Genomic DNA, 19320 nt, shown 5'->3' on the forward strand with positions numbered 1-19320 from the left:
TTAACTGCCTGCATCTTAGAGTGGGAAAGTGATACCAACTGCTGTAACAAATAGGCAAAAAGGTAATTTTGGAATTCAGGTAACCTTAACTACTATTGTTACTAGATATGAAGGAGCTATGAATTCTGTTTAAATAAACAGTGGGTACAATGATAAACACATTTAGTATTTAAAGTAGCAAGTTACAACACAACAGTCCAAAAACATATTTCTGGAATGGCTAGTAATTTTTATTTAATTTTAAAAGCCTAATGTAAAAAGTATAGGCAATAAGTTTTACTAGTCAATAAAAAGCAATTCTACCAATCCACTGGTAATATACTAAACAGAGTTGGAAAGCATTTTACTGAAAGCAAAATATTTAGAGAAAATAGACATTTATACAAAATTATAAAATGCTTGTAATAAGAATAAGTGCATTTCAAGGAAAGCACAAACTTATTTTAATTTATAGAACCAGTTAAAGCCTTAAAAAATTTAAGTGGAATTGAAATATGCAAAAATGTATAAACATTCTACAAAAGATGGTGGTTCTTTTCCTGAGTATACTAAAGCTATGAAACGTAAGGTGACATAGAAGGTAGAGGTTTGGGAACTTATCAAGGGCATTTCCTTTCTACACACTGCTTCCCTCCTTCTTCATATTCTTGTTTGGAAATCCACATCTGCTGAAAGGTGCCCTGTGAAAGGAAAGAAAAATTACATATATGTACTTTTCTATTGGGAAATAAATATTTCCCAAATAAATATTGGGAAATAAATAAAGATATTTCTTTAATATCTTCATTTTCACAATTCTGAATCTTTTAAGAGCTCTTATACCTCTCCCCAAATAGTACTCAGATTACACCCTTCTTATTTCTGCCCTCCTCTAGAATACCCAAAGACACTATTTAGCCTTACCTAAGTTTACATAGGATATTAAATCTTTCTATACTGTCTTGAGGACTTAGAAAATGCCAGGAAAGGAAGATGAAGGAAGAGTTTAGCTATGATGGCTTGGTTAACGGCAACAACAGAAATTGTTGGAAGGCTTGATCCTGGTATAGTGTTTATGCAATGTTCTAGCATTTGATTAACGGTAACATTTAGAACTCAGACTAGGATAAAGTTTAGCAAGTACACAAACAACAATACACATGCACTATACAAAATAAACAGAAGGTGAAAGGAAAATGACCAAAGGGGAAGGATCCTGGACTACGTTACTATTCAGACATGTAAGCAGGAGAAATCCGTTCCCTGTGACTATTCAAGTGGATTCGTACGTATTCAGTTTTGAACTAAGAGACTAGAAATAAAACATAGACCAGAAATAGATAAATGGACAGTTAAAAACATTTAATAGTTAATAGCTTTTAAAAATATTTAGCGTAAGTACTCATTTACTTTGGCTGCTCTGAGGTGAAGGGGAAATTTTCTAAATTTAGGATACAGGTAAGTGCAAGAATTTCCTCCTGATTTCAAGGGTAGGAAGCCAGTCCAAGCAACATGTAAACCTCAATACCATGACTTCACCATCTGCCCCAGGCACCAATTCCTGACTTCTGCCTCAGCAATAGGCCAGGGAGCAACCAGAATCTAAGAAGAATGATTTAATTTTAAGTGGGCTGCAGATAAGTCCTGACCAGTGCTAATGTGAGTAGTGTTAGAAGAGGCATGGATAAGTTAACAGATTCCTACCTTGGAGAGGGAAACTGTAATCAGACTGACAATACCCACTAATAAGGCAATGAGGCATTTTTGTCATTTCAGAATAGGTAAGACTAGCATCAGGTCCTCTACAAATGTGACAGATTTAAAATGCAAAGATAAATGATGCATAGGAATTATTTTAGTCTTTTTACTAAATTTAGTATTTTAAGTGATACATTCAAGTTAAATAAGAATCTTAAACTATTTTGCAAAGTAGATAAACTAACCAAAGAAGCTAGAATGGAGCCACCGATCCATGAACTAAACCTCCGTTCCACTGTCGTATTATTTGCAATCAGTTTCAACCGCATACTCTAAAACAGAAAAGGAAGAATAAGTATTAGTGTGATCAAACAGAACAAGGGCCTCAATTTAGGAAATTCAATTTTGATGACTTATTAGTGGCTCTGGTTCAAGCACTAATTATACATGATTATTTTGTAGTAGCTAGGTTAATAATAGGCATAAGTTGAACTACTGTATAGGATTTTAAAGTACTTTGTCTTGTGTAATTTAGTAAATTATATAAACCTTAGAAAACTGCATGCTAGAGTACAGTACTCAGAATTTCATCTTAAAACAGCAAATATGTACTTGAACACTTATCATATATCAAGTAGTGTGCTAAGTGCTTCATATATTATTGCATTTTATCAACACCGAGTATAATTACTACCCCAACTAGCTGCCCTTTCTGCAGTCCTCCTCAACTTTCTAACTTATTCTTTGGGCCTTTGTACTATCTTGGTTCACCCCCTCCTCACATTCCTTCCTGCCCCCATCCAAATCAAAATGCAGACGTCAGACTCAGGGAAGTTTATTCACACTTTTCTTTTCAGATTAGTGTTTCTGTTACGCTTGAACACCATCTCCATAAACATGGTTTTATGGCTCAGCACTACCCCTATCTCACTTCTGTATGGAGAGAACTCCAGATTGTTGATACTTACCAGTTACTCTATATATGAACATTCAGTTTGAGTCTGTGCATGCAGTAGGGGTGGAGTATGTAGGATGGGAAGGAGGGGTGCTGGGAACAGAAGGGATGAACAGGGTTTTATAGGTGAGGAACTGCTCAAATCCTATTACAATGGATTTCATTACATTTTAATTGCCTCCTGAAAGACAAGGATAGCATCTACCTGGTCTTGAACAGACCTTGGACAGCCCATGTCTATATATTCATTATTCTGGGACTTTCTATGAAATCTAAAGTACTATAATCAAGGTATATTCCAGATCAGTCTGTATCTCCAAAAATGTAAGGAGGTGTCAATCTTGTGCCTGTATCAATACTTAAATATAAAGATTGTGGCATATGTAAAACATTCAAATACACAGATTCTATAGATTCTGTTAGGGCCTATATAACCTCTAATTTTTTTAAATGTATTTATTGCAGGATACCTTACAAAAAACTACTTGATGGATGTTTAAAAATCTAAAAATTCTTCTGTTACTAATGTACCATGTACACTACCTTCTCTCTAAACCAGATTCTTCTATCCCTTTGAAAGTTACCATAGTGTACCAAGGGATGTTTTTAATAAAACATAAAAGCTCTTCAGTCCTCTGCCAGATTTTACCCTGTAAATTTTCTATGTAAGTGATATGACTGGTACCTATCTTTCTGGGTTGAACTGTATCTTCCAAAGAGGTATGTTGATACTCCCCAGTTCCTGTGAATGTAACCTAATTTAGAAATAGTCTCCAAGAAGAGGACAGACCCACAAGGGAGAATGCCATATGATGATGGAGATAGACACTAAAGTGCTATAACTGCAACCCAAGAAACGCCAAGGATTGTTGGCAAATCATCAGATAACAGAAAGAGGGAAGGAAAAATTCTCTTCTGTAGGTTTCAGAGAGCACGGCCCTGATAACATGTTGATTTCAGAATTCTAGCTTCCAGACGGAGAGGTAATAAATGTCTGTTGTTTTGAACCATCTACTTTGTGGCACTTTGTTACAGCAGCCCTAGGACATAATACACCATTGCATTCATCTTTTCAGCCATATAGCATGCCCCACTTCTGTACAGACTACAAGCCAACTACTTCAAAATGTTAGAATATACCCTCTTCCCTTCATATTTTTGCACATATTTCACCTAGATGTTTCATAAACTGTCAACCAACTGAACTCATTCATTGAAACAGCTCTTCAGGAGGATTTCCCCTGACACTCCAAAGTGCCTGGCGGACGACACACTGAACCACTTAGCACGTTACAGGTTTTATTTTTTGCAGGTTTAGTCCTCCTAGCTGACTAAGCCCTTGGTGGGAAGGGACTATATTTTCTATCCCTAGTGCCTAGCAGACTGTAGGCACTTAAGTATGGAATCAATGAATAAATTAAGATTCAAACAGTAATGGGCAGTAATGGGAGTAACTAATAGATGTCATCTAGAAAAACTTTATTAATAAGGAGTATTAATACTATACCAGGCACACACAAATACCATCAATCTACTGAAAAACAAACTGTATCTACATAGATTTTCCACCAGTAGGAGGATATATATGACTGAAAAATACCACTGAAGAACACACACAACTTACTGGGGGTGTTTTCTGAGAGAGTTCTCTGTTCAACCTGTCGGTAAAGCTCTGTATTAGCGTGTTTCCTCCTGCCACTATCACGCTGCCATAGAGACCCTGGAATGAAACAAAAATAAATGAGCTCCAAATGTTTCCAACCATTTTAAACACAACCACAGATAAAACCATGTGTTCCACTACAGTTTTCGCTTTTTAAATTTTTTACTTCTATCACACCAAGTAGTTTCATCCAGTGGTTCTCAATCCTGGCTGCACATCTGACTCATTTAGGGAGCATTTAAAACACCAGTGCTGGGGGCAATTAAATACAAATTTCTGGGGATGGAGTCTAGGAAAAGTTTTGTGTTGGTTTGTTTAAAACTCCAAATGATTCATGTATTAAAGTTTAAGAACCACTAATTTAAGGCAACTATTCTAAAAGCCAACCATAATTTTTTGGCAGATAGCAGCCAGTATTTAACAAGTTTATTTCCTAATTACATCATCTCAGAGTTCTCATCTAGAAGCTATGGCATTAAAATTGGACAGATTATGGTGGACAATACATACTCTGACAATAGTCCTGGCCAAAATGACTGCTACCTTTCTCTTCTGCAGGGATGACCTTTTTCAAAATCCATATGCTGAGGCTTCCTCCATCAAAAACAAATTCCTAGTAGTAAGGAGTATGTGTGCTAAGTTGCTTCAGGCATGTCTGACTCTGTGATCCCAGAAACAGTAGCCCACCAGGCTCCTCTGTCCATGGGATTCTCCAGGGAAGAATAATGGAGTGGGTTGCTATGATCTCTTTCTGGCCCAGGGACTGAATGTCTCCTGCATTGGCAGGTGAGGTTCTTTACCACTAGCATCACCCGGGAAGCCCAAATAAGGAGTATATTTTACCTCTAATTTGCATGTATGCATCAGAAAGTTAAATATCAGCCTGCCTTTTTAGTGGCTAAGCTCATATTTTAAAAATTTAGTCCATGCTTAAAAAAATGTGTTCCAAATGTCTATATAACCTTAGCTATTAGCACTAAGCTCTAAGCAAATGAAGGAACTAAAAAACTGAGGTAACACGTTGGCTACAAATTAAAATCTAGGGTTTAAATAAGATATGGTCTATCTAATAGCATGGTACAGAATATAGAGTTGTGTCCAACTCTTTGTGACTCCACAGACTATAGCCCATCAGGCTCCTGTGTCCATGGGATTTCCTAGGCAAGAATACTGGAGTGGGCTGCCATTTCCTCCTCCAGGGGATCTTCCCAACTCAGGGATTGAACCTGGGTCTCCTGCATTGGTAGGCAGATTCTTTACCATCTGAGCCACCAGGGAAGAGGTACAGAATATGGAGTCAGTCCTTAAAACTTGGCAAGAAACAAACTGATGAAAAAAAAAAAATAAAAACCTTGGCAAAGTAAAAAAAATACGAAGTTTATATCTAAACTCCATGTAAAAGTTACATAATTTAAACCACACCTTCTTAAAAAGTAAATCTGTACTACATACACTAAAACCACTAATATAGTTTGGTTTGTCACATTTTAGGAAATCTCTAGACCAGCACAGTCCAAAAGAACTTTCCGTGCTGATGAAAATGTTCTAGCTACATTTATAATGTGGCTCATGCAACTGAAGAATTGAAATGTAAATTTCTATTTATTTTAGTTGAACTGCCATACGTGGCCAAAAGCTAACTACACTGGACACGACAGCTTTTGAGTTTTGCATTTTCCCTTTTCTAGTAGAACTTCATTTTTTTTACATATTCTTTCATAAAATGGACTTCAGAGTCAGTGGCCAAAGTTGCCAACTTTAAAAAAATGATGGCCATAAATACCGGGGGCACTGGTTTGCCCTAAAAGATACCCTTATGCCATAAACAAGAGTGGCACTTACTGGTCTGATATCAATATCACACATTCCAACACTTGTAGTGACAACATGACTGACGCCCAGCATCGTATTTCCTGATAACCCCTACAACAAAACAGAAACCAGCAGTCACACAGAAGACCTTCAAACCATAAAGCACATCGAAAAAAGTTTATAGTCTTATTTAGCTTTTGTAATTACAAGAGATCTTTAAAGGAAAAAACCAGGCTGATTATGAAATAAACTTCTATACCTTTACATTGGAAGGGTCAAATAATCCTTCAGGAATCTTTAACCGTTCTGCTCCAAAATCACAGTTGTAGCCATTGGGGAATTCATAATGAACAGTTGGCATCTGTGCAGCTACTCTGAAAGTGTATCAGACAATATTAAACAGAGACAAACATCCTCTTCAGAATTACAAACTATTATAAACAATATTGAGGAATTATCAGCTTGTAAGAAAGCAGAATGGTAAAACCTTATTTTCTTTCAAAATGTTATTCAGTATTTAACCTTTTATCTTTAGACCAGTTAAGCATATTCTACAAATTTTTAACTAAACAAATCAATTTCTCTCCTCATTTATGAAATACACAGTTTTTTAAAAAAATTGAAGCATAGTTGATTTACAATGTTGTGTTAGTTTCTGGTGTATAGCAAATTGATTCAGTTTTATATATATATGAAGTATACAGTTTAAGTTTTAAGTCTTGTACAAAAAAAACAAAAAAACATACTGTTCATCGTAAGTTGAATCTGATACTTGAAGTACTGAGGCTTGAAAATCCTGGATAACACACTATGAATTAAAAAAAAAAAAGGTTAAGAAACAAGATTATTGAGATCTGTCTTTATAATCTATACTTTCATAACATTATTTTCAAAACATTTTTCTTTTTTTTCTTCCCTTTCCCATCCAAAACATTTTTCTTAATGAAACTGGACCACGTTCCTAGATGGCTAACTCATTTCAAGTATATAAATCTACCCAGCCAAGGACTCTGAGCATCAAGAAACTTAATTCTTAACACCTGTATTATGAACTAAATTATATAACATTTAAATTACAACTGTTATGGAAAAAAAAATGATGAGATAAAAATAAGTGGAAACCCTTGTATCACAGTTCTGCATAATAAAACTTTTTTTTACTTAAAAAATTTTTTTATTGGAATACAGTTGATTTACTGTTTTTCCCTTTAAAATAAGCTTAAAAGCAAGACTTCATTAACTGAATATACATACATAAAATGCATATACATTGTATCTTATGGTACTTTTAATGACTGACATAGTATAAAACAGTTACAAAACATGCAGTGAAATACATAGGACCTCTGAGCTGCTAAGGAAAAATCTTCTAAGGTCTAGGTACAGCTATTAATCATCTTCACAATTTTTCCTTGTATCGAACACCCACAAAAAATCTTTATCCTTGGGTATAAAAAACTTGTCAAATATTCAAATATATTATATCACTGCCATATTAGGCTTCCCTGGTGGCTCAGTGGTAAAGACTCTGTCTGCTAATGTGAAGACGCAGGTTCGATCCCTGATCTGGGAAGATCTCACATGCATCAAAGCAGCTAAACCCGTGCAACTACCAAGCCTGTGCTCTAGAACCTTCAAGCCGCGACTACTGAAGTCACCACACCCTAGAGCCCGTGCTCCACAACAGGACAGGCCACTGCAGTGAGAAGCCCACACATCCAGTGAAGAGAGCCCCTGCTCGCCACAACTGTGTGCAGCAGAAAGACCCAGCACAGCCATAAACAAATATTAAAAAAAAAAAAAAGAATGCATATTGTGGTGTGAGAGGTTGTTTTACTAACCTCTCCCCCATTAGTAAGTCATTCACGGTCAGAGACGGATTTTCAGTAAAGAAAACCTTTCATTGGCTCCTTGCTATAAACAATAATATATTTTTTTATATAGCTGACTCAAGTTTAAGAAAGAAAATGTTAACGGAGCCACACTAGTTTGTTTTTACCCCAAAGCTCCTTTCAGGTCTCACCACAGTAGTCCAAATGAATACAGAGTAGTTTGTTGATATCTGACAAGCATGAAAAGCATACCCTTCCCCCAGCCCCTGACAAAAGCTATTAATTTTGTTTGCAAATATCATTAAAAATATAAGTTTGAAAATACAAAATGCTCATACTCTGTCCAAAGACTTACAGCCTATATAATGCTTTTGTCATGAGAACAGGATTACTTACGTTACACATGTAATTGTGCCAAGACCTGGTAACCTGGGGCAGCTTCTCTTTTCTTTTCCAGTTTGCTGGAGACCCTTCACGAACAGCTTCCTAAGTGCCAAGAACAAGTGCTAGGTTAAGAGTTCACAACATGGGGGTGCGGAGTTGAAGGTAAGCCCCAGAAATAAGATTCAATCATCACTTACTTTTGATGCAATCATATATGGAGGAATCAGTTCTATATTCATTTCTTGGAAGAGTTCCCTGCACTGCATAGTGATAAAGTCTCCAGCAAGAGGGGACTTCACAATGCCTATGAAACAGATTACACAGGACTCAGTAAGAAAGCATTCCATCCAAGCTCCTTGGGATGAATTTCCTGTGTTTTTACACGATTAAGTTCTTTCAAGTAGAACTAACGGAAGTATCCTCCAAGCATGAATGAAGCCATGCATCAGTTTTAAATATACACTATATACTACAGATTTAAAAAAAAAACATGACTTGGAAACGACTTTGATAGCCCAAGTCATTGCTTTATTTCATGATCTCTGTCCTCAGTGAACCCTGGTTAAAAACTTACCTTGCTGAAGAACATAGCCATCGTGAACAGGAATTGCAGTGGTGTGAGTGGCTCCACTGTCCAAAATAAGCCCAGTAGAACGACCATTAGCAAATCTAGTTTAAAGCATTAAGGAAAAGAAAGTATCAAGGTTCCTAAAATAATGTTTATTTGTAAAGGGAAGGTTTTTATTATGGCTTTTTTAAAACATGCATCATGGCTTAAAAATGTGTTAAAGTAAACACAGGGATGAAAGTTGATATCAAATAATAACTCTGGTTTAAAAAAAAAATGACAACAGGCAGGACTTTCAGAATGGTGGTATGAGAAAGTCAGAGAAACCTTTATCCCAGAGACAGACATCTGTTAAGCTGGTCAAAATTAGCACAATTATTCAAAGTCTCTGGCACAGATCAAAAGGGCTTCCAACAAATTGAGAAGCATTTAACAAAATCTACAGAAACTTGGGAAGAGCAGTGGGAGGCTGTGCCATCTGAGCTAAAAACTGAAACCATTCTCACACAGGATTAAAGAACCATTTCAGCAGTTTGGCAGCTGAGTGGCAGTTATCATCTCTCCCAGCTCAATACGAAGAGCTATTCCAGGTAGATTCAACAGCCAGTGAATATCAGCAGACAGAATTTATCCCATTTTCCACAGTTCTGTGCTGCAGAAGACCTACATGACATGAACATCACAAACGACATTTAGGAGTGCAGTCATTCATTGGGTCATCCAACATTTACTGAGCATCTATCGTGTGCCTAGTGATGAGTCTGGTGCTCAATAAAGAAGGGAAGCAGTCTCTTACTAGCATTCCTTAAGCACAGAAGAACAAAGGGGTGAAACAAAGCTGTCTGTGCCCTGAAGGATATCCTGTTTAGTGAAGAGGAGACCAATAAAGCTATACAAAGAACAGTTCAGGATGCCCTGGGAGAGTATAAAGGAGTATAACCCATCCCTAGGAAACCCAAGTGAAAGCTGAGGAGGGGGGCATGGTGAAGAGTTGAAACATGTGGGAAGGCCAGGAGGCAAGAGCACAGGAAGAGGTCTGGGAAGTGCAGAGCCAGTTCAGCAGAGCCTGAAAGAATAAGAAAGGCAAGACTGTGGGAAATGATTAGGGCTTAAATCAGCAGGTTGGCAATCAACAAAGATGATTAGAGCTGCAGTGTGAATAATGGGCAAGAGGAACGGCTACACTTAATATAATGGCAGTGTACAGAGAAATAAATGGATTTGTGGGTTTGGATTGGAGTCAGGGGAGGCTGGATTACACAGGGCTTGATTACTACTTAATCTGAAGGATTAATGAGAAAGATTTCTGGTCTAGACAACTGGGAGTAAGATAAGACACAAAGGAGAAGGAATAAATTTGACGGGAGAGAAGATGAATTCAATTTTGGATATATTGAGTTTAAAGTGCTTAAACAAATAACTAATAGAAAAAGTTCTAGTAGGCAGCTGGACATGGGCCTGGAGCTCACAAGAAAGATCTGGGATACAGATATGATTTGGAATTGGTCAGTGTATAAGTGGTATCTGAAGTCAAGGAAATAGTTAAATCAGAAAGAACATGTCAAAATCAGAAAGAACATGTCAAGAGAGATGAAAGACTAAGAGCAGAAAACGAAGGCATGGGCAGGAATGAACAGAGAAAAGAGCTCTGAGAATAAGTGGCCAGAAAGGTAGGTTAATAATTTATCTTTGCTATTAGTGCTACTTCATTGATCTCTGGTGGACTATATATATAAACACTAATTTTATCTCTATTAGTACAAAGTGATACAGTAACACCAGACTAAAAGTATGTAAGCCCTCCTATAGATGACAGTTCTAAAATCTGGACAAATTATTTTCAGTGACCATTTCAAAACACTGCAAAGTATTTAAAAGTAGTCAAAATTCAGCCAAAACTAATCCTCATGAAACTGCAACTTGAAGGAGTAAGAACTGCAAGTCTGCAGCCTCCTCTCCTGAAAGTGCTTCCCAGCTTCCAGGCTACAGCTCAAGAAAACAGTAAAGAACTACAGCCTTACCACCTAAGTCTACACAGAGAGTTCAGGGCTGGAAGAAAAGCTGGACATTAAAGGTAGAAACTCTGGAAGCAAGAGAACCACAGAATGGGCAAAACACAAAACCTGAGTGTAGAATCTACCCGAACGTTTGGTTGACAACTGAACTATTCAAATGCAGGACTTCAGAGGAACCAATAAAATGCAGAGAGAACAGGAGAATAATGCATTCTTGAAAAATGAGGGGCACCAATGATTTTGCTACCTTTGTAACTAAATGAATTTTCCACAAGTATGCAGCTCCGCCAGCAGACAGCTAGCTAAAGCCTGCCTCTCAAACTGAGGTGTCAGGAGGGCAGAGCCTGAGGCTGGCAGATGAGAAGCCAGCTATCAGTTAAGTTAGATAAAACAAACATTAATCTCTTCACTAATGTTTTTGTTTTGGAAAAACAAAAGTTGAAAAAAGTTATTTTTTTCATAAAACTGTTACTTGTGTTGACATTAATGTATCTATCCTTTTTTTTTTTTAAACTAATAAGAAAATGTTAAAAGTCTTAGTTTTAAATTCTTAAACAGTAATATTGATAGCTATAACCTATAAAAACCAAAGCTCTGTGGTATCCTTAGTGTTTTTTCTTGCACTTTTCCAGTGTCTTGTTTTTCTAATAATTTTATTTATATATTTATTTTTCATTGAGCTGGGTCTTTGTTGCTGCGCTCAGGCTTTCTCCAGTTGTGGTGAGCGGGGGCTATTCTTCATGGTGCTGTGCAGGCTTCTCACTGCGGTGGCTTCTCTTGCTGCGGACCATGAGCTCTAGGGCAGACGGGTTTCAGTAGCTGCAGCACATGGGCTCAGTAGTTGTGGCACACAGGCTTAACTGCTCTGTGCCATGTAGGATCTGTCTGGACTGGAGATCAAACCTGTGTCCCCTGCATTGGCAGGCAGAGTCTCAACCACTGGACCACCAGGGAAGTCCCCCAGTAATTTTTTAAAGTGTAAAAGAATCCCAAGACCATGTTTGAGAAGTCAAAACAATCTTTAGAATAATACTAAAATGTTATTTGCCCTTTTCACTGTCATTCTCTCATGAATGTACAAGAGAGTTTTCCAGAGGCTATGTCATATATGATACACAGCAGACTAAATCTAAAGGCTAGATATGAGAATCCAACTTCTGCTATTAAGTCCAACGTTAAAGAGATTTGAAAAATTGCAAAATGAAGCCACTCTTCTTATTAATACCTTTGGTTACGGAAAACAGTTATTTGACATTAAAATATTTTATTTACATTAACATGCAACTGACATATTATTAATTTACTTAAAAGAAGCAAATATAATTTTTTAAGCTTAATTACTAATATGGCAAATATATCCCGATATGATCCACATAAATAAAAGCTCTAGGTATAAAAGCTTGAGAACCACTGGGCTAGAAGAACATAGTAAAAAACACCAGTCAACAAAAGCCAGAAATGTTATAAATTCTACAGGACAATCTACTTCCTTTACCAGATAATTACAAGATGGAAAAAAGCAGGGGGTGAGGCAGTGGTTACAATCTAGACCAGTGACCCAAGGGACACATCAAACAAATACAGTGTATGATCCTTGTTGTTTGGGTACCGATTCAAATATGTTTTTTGTTTGTTCGTTTTTAAATAAATTGTGGCTGTATCTTTAAAAAAAAAAAAAGACATGGTGAAATCTTTTAGAGAGACATGCTTAATGTCTGGGATTTATTTCAAAACCATGGAAGGAGGGGGAGTGGATATGGTTATATAGCTAATGCAACTTAGCTCTGTGTTGAAAATGACTGAACCTGGGTGACGGGCACATGGCAGTTCAATATAATGTTCTACCTTCTTTTACATAAGAAATTTTCTATAATAAAAAGTTTAAAAATAATGCCAATTCCGTTTACATACTCCTTGTAAGGAAGCAGCCAAACAGATCTTATGTTCAAATTCATAACTGCCATTTTCAAGCTGTGGACTGGGACCAGTTTGCTTATCTTGACTCTGACTCTTGACAGGGTTATTATGAAAATGAAATGAGATAATGCACACAGAGAGTCTGCTAGTGCTCTCCATCCTCTACTCAAAACCTGCAATGGTTCTCTCAACTCTAAAGTTCACATTTTTAAAATACAACATGCAAGGTTTCCACAGTCTGACCTAAACCTATTTTTACAACTCTCACTAAAGCTGAATATAAATCTTCAACTCTAAACTCACTGTGAGGAATGCTTACCCTTTCCACCTCCACACTTTTGCTAAAGTCATCTCCAAGACACAGCACGACAGACAAATGTTAGATTACAGCTACCACAGTGATTCTCACACATGTAAAATCCACTTGACTATTATGGCAATCCAGGGAGGTACACAGGATAAATGTGTAAAAGGTGAGGCTGATTTTAAGTACCTAACTCAAGATCAGTTTATAAGCATTGTTACTTAAACTCTAAATACAGGACTCCTTCCCCTTCACCTTGCAACTAAATCCCCTCACTTTTTTTTTGGGGGGTGGGCGGGGGGGCGGGCACGCCACATGGCGTGCAGGATGTTAGTTCCCCAGTCAAGGATTGAACTCATGTACCCTGCACTGGAAGTGCGAAGTCTTTAACCACTGACTGCCAGGGAAGTCTCAAAATTTTCTTTTCTTTACAAGGTCTATAAGGCTTCAATCTTCCTCCACTGAACTATAATTGCTATTTTAAAATTTCAAATGAATCATGTACTTCTTTATGACTTTTGCCCGTGCTATTTTGAAATATTATTTAAATCTGTTATTTAGTTTTCAACAAGAATATTACATTATTCTTTGAGGTCAGGACATAATATTTCCTTGTCTGTCCCTTAATATGCTCATAAAAAATATTTGGTGATTAAATCTTAAATGAATTTACAGACAACTTCCACTTTTCTCAGGTATTGGAGAGGAGGAAGGAAATGACACTCTTTGAACTCATCTAGGCCTTCTCTTCACATTCCCCTTCTAAAAACACAATTTTTTAAAAACTTTGTTAAATTAACAAGCAGAATTTGAGTGTTTCTTTCCCATCTCCCTCTCACACTTTCGTGCACATCAGTTCCAGTAAGAAATACTGAAAGACAGGTATCTAAAAAGCAATGGGGACAACCTCCTCAACTTCTGACAAGCAAGAACTGACTCCTGTCTTCCTGCTGAGCACATCACCTTTCGCAACACCACAGTTACTCATGAAGAGAAGCTGAGTATTACTCTTTCAAGGATACGCTGTCAAAACGGCAGTTTTGCAAAGGAAGAATGCAGGAATGTTGTAGTGTTCAAACATTAGTTCTGTCAGTTTCTCTCTCTTTGCTCTGGTATTCCACTTGAGAGGAGGGAAAAAGAAATCCAAATTACTTATTGTTTAAAATGCATATTTATCTTAAAATTCATTTCAGTACTGTATTAACAAAAATGTAAAACATTAAATTACCATGGAAAATCTTCATAATATCTTTACAACATTTATCTCTATGTATTTGTAATAAACTTAATAAAGTTTATTATTTGAAAAGTAAAATTGCTGCTATGAATTCTAGAAACTATAGACTTTTCAAAATATAGAGTAATCAGGATTCTTATAAACATGAAGTATTAAATCTTAAGAGTGAATCTAGTCACTCCTAAGATTGAGTATAAAAGCAGATATACACTGCCCTTGAGGGATAAGGGACAATTCATGAACCAAAATGGGAAGCAGTCAAAGGAAATTAGATATTCAATTCCTGGAAAAAAATAGATAAATAACCGCCAGAACCCAGAGGGTGCTTTACTGTTGTTCTTTGAGTATTTTTATTATTGAAATAATAAAAGTTGTAAGAGTATTTAAAAAAGAATCCCCCTTTCCCTCATTTTCAAAATATGAATTTCTATACTTCTTTAGAGAAAAAGAGTAAAATGAGTAAAAAACAACCTAGAAAACTTGAAAAAGTTTGTCTTACCGGTGCTTCTGACATGAGAACAGGATGCAGACTGGCTTCTGATTTGACATGCATTTTGTAGGTATGATCCAAAATAGCCTGGAAACTATCCCAATCTTCAACTAGAATATAAGATAAATACCTTGAAAACAATACTTAGTTGAAGATGAATACAGCATCTTCCGAGAGACTGTTTCTAATGGTTTAGCACTAATAGTTTAATATACAGAATTGACTTATTTTACAGCTCTACCTCATAAAACAGTACTTCATATAAACATTAGCTTTGTCTTCTAGATATGGCTCCTCCGGCCCCAACAGTACCATAACCCCTAGACCTGACCCAGATAAAATTAAGGTATCTAACAGACCTAAAATACCAAATAAATAGTATTCGGTTAAGTACTAACTATAAAGCCCAAAACACAATTCAAATTCTAAGAGGAAACAGAATTGCATGATTTGGAGCTAACAGCTATAATCTGTATGAAAAAAGACTCTAAAAACATCATAAAAAATTTAAAGAAGAATATGTTTTCAATTTGCTTTCCATTAAAACATTACACTGAAACTGCTCACATAAGTCACTAGTGATCTTCTAACAGGTAAATCCAGTGGATCCTTTGCATCTGTAATCTCATCTAACCTCTCTAAATTACTGATACCATTGATTTAAGAGTTTACAGACTTTTTCTGCCACAGACCAACAAAGAAATGGCATCATTTGTACATCATATTAATATTTTTATAGGCCTATCAGGGTGAGTTTTTTTAATTCACTGTTTTGTTTTTGGGGCTGTGTTAGGTCTTCGTTGCTACCCATGGGCTTCCTGTACTTTTGGTGAGCAGGGGCTGTTCTCTAGTTGCAGCGCTCAGGCCTCTCACTGTGGTGGTGGCTTCTCCTGTTGCAGAGCACAGGCTCTAGGGTGCACGGGCTTCGGTAGCTGCATCACGTGAGCTTAGCTGCCCTGCAGCATGTGCAATCTTCCTGGACCAGGGATTGAACCCGCGTCCCCTGCATTGGCAGGCAGACCAGGGTAAGTCCAGAATGGGACATTTTGGTCAAGGCACTTCCTCTATAGCTTTACCTTCTCTTTCCCCTTCTTAGCATAAATCTCAATACCACAGTTAAGAACAATGAGACTCACAGGACTTCTTTACTTCTCGAATTTTTTCTTTTCTTGGTGTTCTCCTGAATTTTCTCCTACTTCTCTAATTGTTCATCTCACTCCCCTTCATAGGCACCTCTACTGGTTAAATACAGAGTAAGTTTCCATAAGGAATCTCACCCTCAATCCTGTTTTCACATCCCAAACTCTGGGTGGAAAAAAAAATCAATTCCATGTCTTAAAATCATTCTCACTTGCTTATTAAACCAGCATCTATACTCAAACACTTTGAACTAATAAACTCACTTGCTATGCAGAAAGAGTTAACTTAGCAAACCTGAGAAAGGCCTGCTTGCAAGGCTGACCCTTGGCTGGCATCTGGGAACTTCTCTGGTAAACAGTTTCCTACACTGATATAAAACTTTCCCCAAATAAGAGTAGATCACTGTGCCTAAACCATTTATACAAACAGTGTGGTTTATACTGGGAGTCTGGGGTTTTGGAACATGTTGGGCACAAGGTACCTACATGACCAGTCACCAATAAAAACCATGGGTACTGAGTCCTTTTTTTTCTGAATCCAAAAGATAGTTATTTATTCCAAGTATCAGGATAATATAAGAAATAAAATATTTGTAACAAAAAATATCCTTCTAGTTCTTTAGCAGTTCTACAGAGATATAATGAATTTTATGTGTCCAATGAAGAGATTTTCTTCTGTAAAGCTACACAGTTGTGTGACTCGTTTTACAACATAATTTTAGAATAGTTCCATCACCTCAAAAAGAAACTGTATGCTCTTTAACAGTCACTTCTCATAATATCCACAGCCCCAAGCAACTACTACTTTACTTTCTGTCTGTATAAATTAGCTTTTCCTGGTCATTCCATATTAGAGTAAGTGATTCCACATTATGTGGAATTTTGCATCTGATTTCCTCCATTTGGCATAAGGCTTTTGGGGTTTATCAAAACCCAACTGATATTTTGACTTGTATCAGTTATTTTGTGTCAAATAGTATTAAGACTTCATTTTATGGATACAGCACACTGTGTACACCCATTCATCCAACAATGCGCCTTTGGACTATATCCACCTTTCAGTTAATATGGATAATGCTGCTACGAACGTTTGCATTTAAGTATTTGTGTGGACATAGGTTTCAGTTCTCTTGTACTGATACCTAGGAGTGAACTGTTTGGATTATAAGGTGAATTTATATTTAATCTATTAAGAAACTGTCAAACTATTTTTCAAAGCTGCTGTACTATTTTATGTTCTCTCCTAGAAATAGATATGGAGGTTTCAGTTTCTCTATATCCTCATCACACTTGCTATTGTCTGTCTTTATAATACAGCTATCCTGTAAGTGTGAAGCAGAGTGCTGAGTCTTTAATGTGCTCCCTTAGTAGACCATGGATTTCCCAGGTGGCTCAGTCATAAAGAAACCATCTGCCAATGCAGGAGACTCAGGAGACACAGGTTTGATGCCTGGGTCGGGAAGAGCCTCTGGAGAAAGAAATGGTAACCCACTCCAGTATTCTTGCCTGGGAAATCCAATGGACAAAGGAGCCTGGGAGGCTACAGTCCATGGGGTCACAAAGAGTTGGATATAACTGAGCACGTATAATAGACCACATACACATGTTCCTCGCTGCTGGAAGGTTTAAGCACATCCTTTATGACTACACTGTAAGCGCTTGGAAGCTTGCGCTGCTTTCCTTTGGGCACTGCATGCCCTTTTCTTCCTTTTGCCAATTCTGCTATGTATCCTTTTGGCATAATAAATCTTAGCTATGGGTACCATTACACGCTGAATCTTGTGAATCCTTTTTAGTAAATAACTGGACCTATTTCCAGTAGTCATGTATGGATGTGAGAGTTGGACTGTGAAGAAGGCTGAGTGCCGAAGAATTGACGCTTTTGAACTGTGGTGTTGGAGAAGACTCTTGAGAGTCCCTTGGACTGCAAGGAGATCCAGCCAGACCATTCTGAAGGAGATCAGCCCTGGGTGTTCTTTGGAAGGAATGATGCTAAAGCTGAAACTCCAGTACTTTGGCCACCTCATGCGAAGAGTTGACTCATTGGAAAAGACTCTGATGCTGGGAGGGATTGGGGGCAGGAGGAAAAGGGGACGACAGAGGATGAGATGGCTGGATGGCATCACCGACTCAATGGACGTTGAGTCTGAGTGAACTCCAGGAGTTGGTGATGGACAGGGAGGCCTGGCGTGCTGCGATGCATGGGGTCGCAAAGAGTCGGACACGACTGAGCGACTGAACTGAACTGAAGAGTGACAGTGGACATTTGCTTTTTAAGACCATAAAGCTTGCCCCTTCCCTAGTGCATGGTATCCCTTATTCAGTAACTCCAAAAATCTAGGAAACTGTTTTTTAAACTTTTGAAAGTTTAAATTCTTAGAACCATTTGTCCTGGATATCTCAGACAGCCACCTCAGGATCTCTGCCATCAGTGTTAAAATTTAAAACCTCTTCATTTCTCATTTGGACTCACCTCCCTAACTGATCTTCCTGTATCTCTCTCCAATCACGCCTATGTATTACTGTTAGAATAATCTTTCCATTTGGCATATATGAGCGTTTCACATCTCTGTTTAAAAATTCCTTTAGGGTAATATTTCAGTTACCTGCTTGATATACTCCTGGCATTCCAAGCCCTTTTATGATTGCTCTCTGCCTGCCTTTCCTGCAACCGGCCCTAATGCACCTACTGTTATAGCCATACTTAACTGATGACATTTCCAAACATGTAAGTTTCTCCCACAATACCATCTCTTCATACATGCTGGTTGCTCTGCTTTACCCAGACTTGTCAGGCAGGCTAATTCTTATTCCGTGATCAAGATTCAGCACAGTTACCTGCTTTGTGAAAACCATCTCCGACCCCCATAGAGTTAAATATCTCTCCTCTGTAACTCCACTGCTTATCAAACACAGTTATATACACAAATCTACCTTCTATACCTATAAGTTTCTTAGAAAAAGAAACATGTTTTACGCATCTTTGTATTCTCAGTGCCTGGAACATCAGTTCATGGAATAAAAACAAGAAGATAGCTGATATTCAACTTATAAGCAGCCACTGCTTTATATCTGAAATGTACTATACATACTCTACATTTACAATCAAATCCATAGGAAAAACTATCGTACCCATCCCATTTTTCAGTGGTGAGATGGCCTCTGTGTTCTCCCTCGGAACCCGCAGGGCATTAGTATCTATGTAATAGGTGGGACCGCCTTGTTTGCCTTTATCACCATCGATTTCCATCAGTGTGCTTCCATCATCTCTTTCTACCACCATACCAATAGCCGTAGGGAAATCCACCTGGAAGAGTCAAAAACATG

The 19320-nt window shown here is 37.4% G+C and overlaps 1 protein-coding gene across 1 annotated transcript in view; it reads right to left on the reverse strand.

The window, feature by feature from the left end:
• Nucleotides 1-276: 276 nt before the first annotated feature.
• ACTL6A (actin like 6A) overlaps nucleotides 277-19320 on the reverse strand; it is a 31372-nt gene continuing 12328 nt past the window's right edge. The window contains exons 3-14 of the mRNA XM_005892501.3: nucleotides 19126-19300; nucleotides 14864-14964; nucleotides 14150-14247; nucleotides 8898-8992; nucleotides 8521-8627; nucleotides 8336-8425; nucleotides 6854-6915; nucleotides 6367-6481; nucleotides 6138-6218; nucleotides 4257-4352; nucleotides 1923-2009; nucleotides 277-680 (exon numbers count right to left, since the gene is read on the reverse strand). Coding sequence (XP_005892563.1) covers nucleotides 600-680; nucleotides 1923-2009; nucleotides 4257-4352; nucleotides 6138-6218; nucleotides 6367-6481; nucleotides 6854-6915; nucleotides 8336-8425; nucleotides 8521-8627; nucleotides 8898-8992; nucleotides 14150-14247; nucleotides 14864-14964; nucleotides 19126-19300 — 1188 coding nt within the window. The 3' untranslated portion in view covers nucleotides 277-599. The remainder of the gene's footprint in view (nucleotides 681-1922; nucleotides 2010-4256; nucleotides 4353-6137; nucleotides 6219-6366; nucleotides 6482-6853; nucleotides 6916-8335; nucleotides 8426-8520; nucleotides 8628-8897; nucleotides 8993-14149; nucleotides 14248-14863; nucleotides 14965-19125; nucleotides 19301-19320) is intronic.

This window comes from Bos mutus, chromosome 1 (genome assembly GCF_027580195.1).
Source record: "Bos mutus isolate GX-2022 chromosome 1, NWIPB_WYAK_1.1, whole genome shotgun sequence".
NCBI lineage: Eukaryota > Metazoa > Chordata > Mammalia > Artiodactyla > Bovidae > Bos > Bos mutus.